Genomic DNA, 10119 nt, shown 5'->3' with positions numbered 1-10119 from the left:
AGACAAGTTTTCGTTTACTAGATGTGGTTTTATTTCCACTTACAGTACATTCTACAGATGCACGTGTGTTACATTACCTTGAAACAAAATGGTCATTTAATGTCGCCTCTTAAAAACGATATATTGGTCCTAAAAATATAGAAAGGAACAAATTTAAAGTCACAAAAACTGTACATTATTAAAAATTCACTAGACACCACATTTGGTTGAGTTTTCTAGTACTGTCTTCAGGTTTTACCGTCTGTTTAAAGAAAAAAAGCAAATATGTCTCTTTTGTATGATGAGGAACACAAAGTGAATGACGCACGTCCGCAAATCGACTTCAGTGTACGAAAGCCTGGGAAACGAACATGAATAGTGTGCTCTACTGCGCTCCTCTACTCAGTGCACTAAGAAAAACTGTGAACGTGAGGTTGCAAGTGGGGAAATCTTATGGGTCAGTTACACCAGTAATGATGCAAGGCATTTTCATTTGAGAAAGCATGGTTAATGTCAAAAGACGTGTAAAAAAAAAAAAAAAAGAAGTCCTTTTTAAGGGAGTTGGTCCAGGTTCAAACACACACACATTAAAACACATAAAACAGTCTAAACATCTGAGGATGTGACGGTTTCAGAAACCCAACAAATTGCCATGTTCATGAAAAAAAACCAAGAGCAAACCAGATCAATCATACTGAATAGACAGTGAAGATATTGTTCCAATGAAAAATAAGTGTCGCTAAACAAAACTATACAACCGTATAAGTACGTACATATCCTTTCCATATAAACCAATATCAATACAGTCTAAAGTTTTTTTTCCCCCACAGACAATAGTCATACATCAAGCAAAAGCTTTGAAAACGGCTATCTAGCTAGCAGAGCTTAAAAACAAGAACGTTAAAATGGGCCTTTCGTTGTAACGGTTCTGCTGTTGGCATTACATTATGAATAAACACTGATTTCTTTCTGGGTTTGGGGGGCATGACAGAAAAATTAACCTAGCAAAAGATGGCAATCCTCCAGTTCATAAGACCAATACTCTACAAGCAAAAGACGTGATGAGTTACACGTGATATAGTATGTTTACTGGCCATTTCATGAGTCACCTATACATCTCTCTACGACGTGGTCTGTACAGAATCACTACAGTCTATTGCTATTAAATAATCCCGACTATTTCTTTCTGTCTTTAAGTGTATATATAGTATATAATAAAAAATATACTGAGGAAATTGCTTCTAGTCTCGAAAGCACGTTACATTTTCAGTCAAGGGGACACACCTGGTCCACGACCTATACACCATGGAGCATAAGGCTTCGAGTATAATGGTCGAAAGAGTGAGAACGTCCTGATAGAGGTGTGTCTGCGACACGTGACATCAAGTGTGACCCGATCAAGTCCTGAAGAAGTACTTCTACTCCAAAGGAGTGACTGATGAAGCTGAATAAAGAGGAGACGTTTGTACGCCGTAATACCAGGTGATGAAGAAATGCTTTAACCTTATCAAGGCGGGTGAGGGGGACAAACATACTTGTAAAACCAACAGAACAAATCTATACATATATCTACACGTGTATGCATACAGAAACTGGAGGGCTGGCTCTCCAGACAGAGTTTTTAGTAGTAATGATCATCAAAGGAGCGGGGCGTTCGAGTGCTTCCTCCCATGCAGCAGAGGGCAGCGTCTCTACTTGTCGTTGTTCTCATAAAACTCCACCCAGCGGCTCTCGAAGAAGCGCCGCATGGAGTGTCCGGCCTTGCCCACCTCCGACGTGTCCTCGTTGAAGAGCTCGCAGTTGTTGAAGACCAGCTGAGCGTCGGCAGCAAACTCCTCACAGCTGCAGTACCTGAGACACACAGGCGTCAACACAGATGCAGCTTTACTTACTAATCAGGTTATTCACAGCCCCAGTAAATCCCAATCACCCAAATGTAATGTCAAGTTTATTTTTCTTTGGAAATTTTTCCAGGTTAAAACATAATATGTAACACAACTAAAACCCACATAAGATGGAACATCAATTTTTAATAAAACAGATTCTGGACTGACTACATTTATATATAATTAATATATTTATATATTGAAATCTTTACAAGAGTTTAAAATGTTAATTATTCAAATTAAATAAAAATAATTTTTATTATTAAAAATAATTTTAAAAATTTGCCAATTTGTAAATTATATTTCAAAGAATTTAAGTAGAAATAATTTTATATTTAGATTAATAAGTTGTTATATTGAAAAACTGCCTTATGTACATACATTGTAATTATAATTATAACATTGTAATTATAATTGAAATTAATAATAATTTTAAGTATCAAAAGCATTAATCTCCATTAATGATGTATTAAACCTGTATTAATAAATGTGAACAGTACAGTAAATGTGTATTGATAAATGTGTGTATGTTGATTTTCAAAGAATATGTGACCCTGGAGCACAAAACCAGTCTTAAGACGTTTAAATGTTTAAACTGGCAAAGCTTACATGAGTTTAGCTTAAACACAGATATCAACGTGTGCTGTGCAGGTCTCACTTGTGCGCGCGCGCTATCAGCACCCGGGTGATGACGGAATAAACGCTCATATTCCAGCATACGGAACCTTTCCACCCCTAATATATATATATATATATATTCATATTCTTTGAAAACCAACATACATTGGCAAATCCAATTACTGGTAAATTTGACATTTTAGATCCTATAAATGACTGTGGGAAAATCTGAATATTAGCTATAAATTATAATTACATAAACATTTCATTTTTTAAATTTTTTAAATATAAATGTTATATTTACAAATATGATTAAAAATGTAATTTCTAACGCAAAACTCAAGTGAAATTGATTATTTGTTTATCTAAACTAATAAACACTATTCCTGAGTACAGCTGATGACTCAGCACTGCTGTAATATTGTGATCAGCCTTTATTTACCCTCCCTGCAGAAGTCTTTCCCTCATAGTGAGGAAGTCCATGGGGGTTTTGATGATGCGTCGGTAGCCAGGCACCAGGCGGGGATTGACCGGCTCCAGGAAAGGCCAGGCGTCTGAGTGAGCCTCCATTTCCATCAGAATGATCCTACAGCACATCAAACAGCTCGCTAATTATTCCATGACAGCCAATAATTATTCCACGCAGTGAATTCATTTAGACTCTAGTCAGAGATGCACCAACAAATTAGTTTTCAAATCACGACAACAGATGTTTATAAATAATAATAATAAATGTTTAATTAAAATTAGATTTCTTTTAAATTCTATTCTTTCAATTTGTAGTTTTATTTTTTATGTGGCACTCCTAGTATTTTGTAAATGCTGTTCTTCACAGGCCTGCAGACTCACTCGCAGTAGGTGAGGTCAGGCTGGTTTCGTGTGGCCATCTGTCTGCGTTTGGAGGGCGAGATGCTCGTCCCGCTCGAGGAAGCTGCAGCGTCTTTTTGTCGTGTGGTCATGCCTCGTCTGTACCCATCATCCTCGTCTGAACTATCCTCTGCAAATCGCCGTTTCCGCACATTCGATCTCTTCCGTGATGAACGCTGTGATCTCGGAGCTTCACCGTTTTCCTGCAAAATTCTGTTTCTTATTTTTCTTATAATGTTTGAATTGCATATTTTTTCTTTGCCTACGTTTATAATATGAATCAGATGGGGCAAAAACAGAAAAATAAATGTTTGTTTGTAAAATTTGAAACCTCTTGGTCACATTACCTTGGCAACGCAGGTGGGACAGAACCAGTCGCCTTCTGGCACCTGCATGACCTTTGGCCTCAGGCAGAACATGTGACAGCCACGATCACAGCCGTCACACAAGAGCAGGTACTCATCATCATCGCCCTTACGGCAGATCTGACATGTCTGTGGACACATGAACAACAGTTTATACAAAACTAGGGTCCTATGATTTCCGCGTTACGGAAAATGTGGACAGAATTGCAAAATCCAGTCATAAAAATGGAATTTACTGTATAACGTGGAATGTCACAGAATTTGTCAAATTTTGGATGAATAAACCAAAAGCAGGTTAGTACACTTAAATCAAATCGTGATATGGACTACAGCCTATGAATATTAAACCACAAAAACACTGCTATTGAAATATGAATCCTGCATATTCTGCGTGTCTCTGTGTGAATGAAAGACTTCTTTACTACACACACACGTGACACTCGCGGTGTTTCAGCGTCTTTCTCTCAATATATGAGACCATCAACTTCATCTCCAGAGCTGCTCTGAGAGTCACTTCACGAACATTTAACCGAAAAACTATCAAACTTAAAGGTCTTCATGGCAACCCATAAAAAATAAGTTTGGTTTAACTTGAAGAAATTGTGACAAATATATTACTATTGTACAGTAGAATGTACATCTCAATGTAATAATTATAATAATAATAATGATGATGATAAAATTATTACAATTTAATTGTTTTAAAAATAATTACACAATTTCTCATCCATGTTTTATTTTTAGCAGTAAACCTTTGTTTTTCAGCACTTTGTCTGCCAAAAGCGTTTTTAATTTTCATTTGATGAAAAAATTAATTAATTAGTTGTATGCCGTCATTTGATTATCAGAAAAAATAAAATACACAACACAATTTCTGGGGGGGGAAAAAAACCATTTCATAGGGCATTTCATTTTATAGAAAAAATTAAAATGGAAAACAGAGATTTTGGTAAAAAATAAAACACACAAAAAAAACATTTCATACAGCCCTAAAAATGTAATTTTCGTTAAACTTTTAATAACTTAGACACCTATTTTAGTGATATCTGTCAAGTATGTATATAAGAAATGATATATAATATATAACGCTGGAACAGGCTCCGAGGCCGAGTGAATGTGTGTATGCTCTCACCACTTTGATGACGGATCTTTCCCAGGCGATGGCTTTCTCCAGCTGCAGCAGACAGAGAGAGAGTTGAGACGCACTGCGGCAGCGGTCCAGGGCCTGCCGCCACGTCTTCAACCTGGGTGTGATCTCACTTTCCAAGCTACAAAGACACACAAACACATGATTGATATGCACATATAATGTACTGTAGAATTTGGAACAATGATTTGTTTTTGATGAAGGCTGAAAAATATGATCACTTTGGGTAAACAATCTCCAAAGCATCATCTTTTTAAAGACCCTTAACTCTGACCCACCTCACAGCATCTAGTGGGACCTCCTCCCCGCCGGGAGGAGGGGTGAGAGGCGCTAAGCGCACCACCTCGGACAGATTCCACAGCGGCTCCTTCAGATAGCGCCGCTCGATGTTCCGCTCCAGATTAGTCAAGCGGAGAACGGCCAGGTCCAGGGGGTTGCTGGGAGCTCGCAGGAGGTCGGACCATTCCTTCTTGGTCTTGACCATCCAGTCATCCTTGGGGTCAATCTCGTGCTCGTAATACTGCAGGTCCTCCCGCGTGGAGTCCGCCTCTGGAGGGGTATACATCTGAAACCAGGACAAGATGTGAATATTACAACAAATTTGATGTCGAGACCTAGGGTAAATTATAATAAAAACCTAATAAATCTAATCTCTCTCTCTCTCTGTATTAGGGATGTGCATCTCCATAACTAATGCATAGCCAACGAAACGATACAATAAAGATACATATGAAGCAGCTACCGATGCGATACGATACGACTCACCCCTATTAAGATGAAGTGCGATCCGATTTCAATTCGATTCAACACAATGCAACACGATACAATGGAAAAAAAATATGATGCTATGCAATTCAATATGGTACAGATAGACTCAGACTCCGTAGTGCTGTGATACATCATATTCACGCAGCAGCAGCGGTGACAAGAGAACGCTCTTGAGAAGCAGTTTAGAGAGGAGAAATCAATCTACATATAAAATATTGGTCACAAATTATTGGTCACTTTCTAAATAATAAAAGTATAGCGCATCTACTGATAATTATATATAAATAAATCGTTTTTTACCGATGCAAATATGTGATACAAATGCCAACTTGTATCCGATGCACACTTTTAAATCGATGCATCAATGTGAATCTGTGAATCTTACTATTCCTAACATATATATATATATATGTCAGGGGCGTTTCCTCTGAAGATGCAAGGGAGGCAGTGCCTCCTTTACCCTAATATTTAAATTTAAATAAAGTTTAATTAATCTGCAATAATGAATAATTAAATAAAATAATGAAATTTATTAATACAGGTTTAAATGTTAATTACTATAACTATTTATTCATTTGAATAAATATTAATAAATTAAATAAATATATTTCATCTCATTATTTTGAGATACAAATTTTTTCATAACTAATCATTTATTGAATGCATTTAATTACATTTTTACTATTATGTATTTTTTTATTACTTATTATTATATTATAAATAATTTATTTTCTGTATAGTGAGGACAGAAAACCAGGGGAAATGGCATCAGGAAGTGATGCCAGACATAGTCGTGAATAAACCGCAACGCTGACAATTTACTGAAACTCTTTGTTTATATGGGATGTGTTTTTGCTCTCATCCGTGAAAAATTACTGAAGCTTATGAATAAAGGAATATCAAAATCATGAGTACAACAATATTAATTATATATATACACAGAGAGAAAGAGAGAGAATAATTGAGACAAAAAATTAATTCAGACAAAAATCACATAGCTGCGAATAAACCACACCTCTGACAATTTACTTTTAATTTAAGCACTCTGAGCAATTCGTCAGGTTGCTTCATACTCATCAAGAGTAATTCACGGAGCAGTTTCCTCTATTAATGGACTCATAACAGAGCACCTGAGTGTGTGCTTTCACTACCTGGAATTGAGAGCATGATGATTCCTGACTAGCCTCATTGTCACTCTCTGCATTGGGAATGGAGACCTGGAAAAGATGATTGTGGACATGGTGATAAAGTGAGTGTGCGTGTGTGCTGCAAATTTAGCATAAACAAACAGTGCCACCCTGTGGTCACTAATGGAGCAAGACCTTAACCCACAGGTCTTCAACCCTGCTCCTTGGGCACCCACGGTCCTGCAAAGATTATTTTCAACCTGCTTCGGCACACCTGCCTGTGTTTTCAAGCAATCTTGAGGAGCAGCTTCAGATGTGTTTGATTAGGGTTGTAGCTAAACTCTGCAGGACAGTGGGTCCCCAGGAAAAGGCCTGAAGTCCTCTGCCTTAGAGTACTGTGATTATTTCAAGGTTTTCTTTACCTTGAGCTGAAGGTCTGCACCGACTACTCTCTGCTCCAGATCTTCCACCCACTGGAGAACACTGATGTCTAACTGCAGGACTCTCTCCTGCTCACTCCACGCCTGTTTAGACGCCTCCAGCAGGGCATCGCCATCCTCCACTGTCATCTGGAAGATGGGATCTGGGAGGAAACAATGGAAAAGAATGCATTAAACATGCCGCCATCAACCAAAGCCTGGAGTCACACTCTGTATGTGCTGCTGCTCCTCACCGGTGACGAGCCGCGTGCAGACCTCGGACAGATACTCCCTGTGTTTGGTGAGGTGTTTGTGGAGCACTTTCTCGCGAATGCCTCGTGGATGGAGGGCGCTCACAATGGCTGTCAGCTCCGCCGGTTCTCTGATCCACCACCAGCCCTTCACCATTTCTGAAAGACAGAAAGACAGTAAGCCAATGAATGCTGCTCTGCTGGAAACCAAGAGTTTTAGAATGTCATTCAAGATACACAAATAACATTTTTCTTGGTGAGTAAACAATATTTAACTATGTAAATGAAGTAATGAATATTATATAATAAATATTTTTCACATTTCTCTGCATTGTACCAATAGAGTATATTATTAAATTATAAAATTAATATAATTATTAGCTTCCCTCACAAACTCCCAAAGGTTCACAAAACCAGTTTGGGAAACTCTGGGTTGGATAAAGTTGCCTTGGTGACATACAGTATTTAAACTAAACATAATAAACATCCATCCAAGGACAATTCCCAGGCTCAGTATTTCAGAGAAAACTAAATGGTCAAGTTGACAAGGCTTAGAACAACTTTTAAAGTAATCTATGAATGCAAGATGGCCAAAAACACATTTCATCCTTATTGTCAAGTCCAGCATGACTCCTGTAACATCACGGCACTCACCTAACGGAATAGGCTTCACCACCAGCTGAGTGAAGTACTTCAGTTCCACCTCTTGGAAGAGATTGGAGGGAGGTCTGCCACGCCTCTTCGCCGCACTGGATCGAGAGAGAGCCCGGGACGTCCCGCTGCTTCTCCTGCGCCTCCTACCGGCCCTGGGAGCTGGAGTGGAGCACACCTGAGGAAGAGGAAGAGGAGGAGTCTCCGTCTGCATCTGTGGTTGAGGAAAAAGAGGGAAGCGATCAGAAGGAGAAAGGTTCAGCATTCAGAATATTTATAAACTTTCTGACATTATTCAAGGGTGAACCTGTGTTGTCGGAGGCTGCGGAGGAGGAGGAGGAGCGAGCGGGTCACTATCGAGGGGTGCTGGAGTGTCTTCAGTGGGGGATGAAGCAGACGCAGGTGTGTTCTCGCACGGCTGGGAGATCGACGTCTCGTCGCACGGCTCCTTGGGCAACAGATTGAACCACTGGCCTCGTTTTCCTGCCTGCTCCCTCATGCTGTCCTCCGGCTGGCTGTTATCCTCGCCCTGACCGGCTCCAGATGCTGTGATCGGCGCGCTGCCGTCGGCCTCTGCGTGCTGCGGCTGCTCGAGAGGCGTCTGGAAAGCGAACTGAACAGGATCCTGCACGGGGGAGTTGAGGGTCGAATCCTCAGCTGCTGATCTGCTGCTACGGCGGCGCCGCCGGTTCTTGGCGGTTCGCAGGTGGAGCTCCACTTCGGGTTTGATCTTGCGCGGGCGTCCCCGGCCTCGAGGGCTGCTCATCAGAGAGGCCTCGCCGGGTAGAGGATCCGCCTCTGTGGGGGTAAGCTGGGACACTCGAGGAGAAGAGGGGAGATGCGCGCCGAAAGCCGGAGAAAGGGGAGGCTCAGCTTTAACCTCTGTCTTCACTGGGGTTATGACCTTCACATAAGTCACAGGTTCATCGCTGACCGTCACTTCACCTGAGGCTGAACACAAGGAATAAATAACTGGACATTAATATGGGTAACAAGTAGGGCTGCACAATGATGCTTGCAAATTAATAAATTCAGACAGCCACAAAGTATTGTAATTTACAATTTCTTTTTTAATTTTACAGTTGTAATGTAAAAATTCCTTTATTTTATATAAATTATTTAATATAACATTATATACAAAATTAAATAAAAACAAAATATTACTGTAATATTTATTTAGTTTTTTAGTTAATTTTATATTTTATTTAGTTCCGCTACTACTAATAATAAATTATCATTATTATTATTAGATCATCACAAAATTTTTGCCAAACTGTGCAGCCCTACAAGCAAGCACAGCAAACCTGAATATTTTTAATTGCATTAAATATTAATGTGGGTAACAAGCAGAGCTTCACAATTAAGTCTAAAAATGAAGAAATTATTCATATATACACAGCAGTCAACATTTTATATATATATATATATATATACACACACACACACATACATGCATGTACATATTTAAGAAAAATATATTATATTTATATATTAAATATATTTATATATAATATAAATTGTGTGAATATAAATATAAACATGTAGATACATGTAAATATTTTCAAAATATATACTGTATGTGTGTGTATTTATATATGCATATAAATAAATATACACAGTACACACACATATATATTATGTAAACAAAAACTTTTATTTTGGATGCGATTAATCACGATTAATCGTTGCCCAGCACTAATATATCACATACAGGTGTGATGTCAAAAAAATTATACCATTTTTTTCTTAAATACTCTTTTACAGTATTTATTTTTATTTTACAGTAAAATAGCAATATTTCTTATTTTGTTTTATAAAGTTAATTTAATGTTTTAATTGGTGGTGCTACTACTACTTTTAATAGTAATATTAATAATTATTATAAATAAGAATAATAACAAAAAACATTTTTTATTATTATTTTATAGCCATGTTAATGTATAAATCATTAAAATTGCTAAATTGTGTAGCAACAAGCACAGCAAACCTGAATTTTTTTTTAACTGCAATTGAGATTAGCAAAAAAAAAAAAAAAAAAAAA

At 38.1% G+C, this 10119-nt stretch overlaps 1 protein-coding gene across 1 annotated transcript in view; it reads right to left on the bottom strand.

Moving 5' to 3' along the window:
• Nucleotides 1–10119, bottom strand: part of LOC107705669 (bromodomain adjacent to zinc finger domain protein 2A-like) — a 30771-nt gene continuing 20652 nt past the window's right edge. Inside the window, exons 17-27 of the mRNA XM_016509059.1 lie at nucleotides 8386–9029; nucleotides 8082–8292; nucleotides 7431–7586; nucleotides 7180–7340; nucleotides 6782–6847; nucleotides 5141–5427; nucleotides 4848–4983; nucleotides 3698–3844; nucleotides 3333–3553; nucleotides 2926–3069; nucleotides 1–1830 (exon numbers count right to left, since the gene is read on the bottom strand). Coding sequence (XP_016364545.1) covers nucleotides 1671–1830; nucleotides 2926–3069; nucleotides 3333–3553; nucleotides 3698–3844; nucleotides 4848–4983; nucleotides 5141–5427; nucleotides 6782–6847; nucleotides 7180–7340; nucleotides 7431–7586; nucleotides 8082–8292; nucleotides 8386–9029 — 2333 coding nt within the window. The 3' untranslated portion in view covers nucleotides 1–1670. The remainder of the gene's footprint in view (nucleotides 1831–2925; nucleotides 3070–3332; nucleotides 3554–3697; nucleotides 3845–4847; nucleotides 4984–5140; nucleotides 5428–6781; nucleotides 6848–7179; nucleotides 7341–7430; nucleotides 7587–8081; nucleotides 8293–8385; nucleotides 9030–10119) is intronic.

This window comes from Sinocyclocheilus rhinocerous, unplaced genomic scaffold (assembly GCF_001515625.1).
Source record: "Sinocyclocheilus rhinocerous isolate Xijiao unplaced genomic scaffold, SAMN03320098_v1.1 scaffold263, whole genome shotgun sequence".
In the NCBI taxonomy this organism is placed as follows: domain Eukaryota; kingdom Metazoa; phylum Chordata; class Actinopteri; order Cypriniformes; family Cyprinidae; genus Sinocyclocheilus; species Sinocyclocheilus rhinocerous.
Note: the sequence above shows the minus strand (reverse complement) of the source record. Positions and strands in the feature narration are given on the sequence as shown.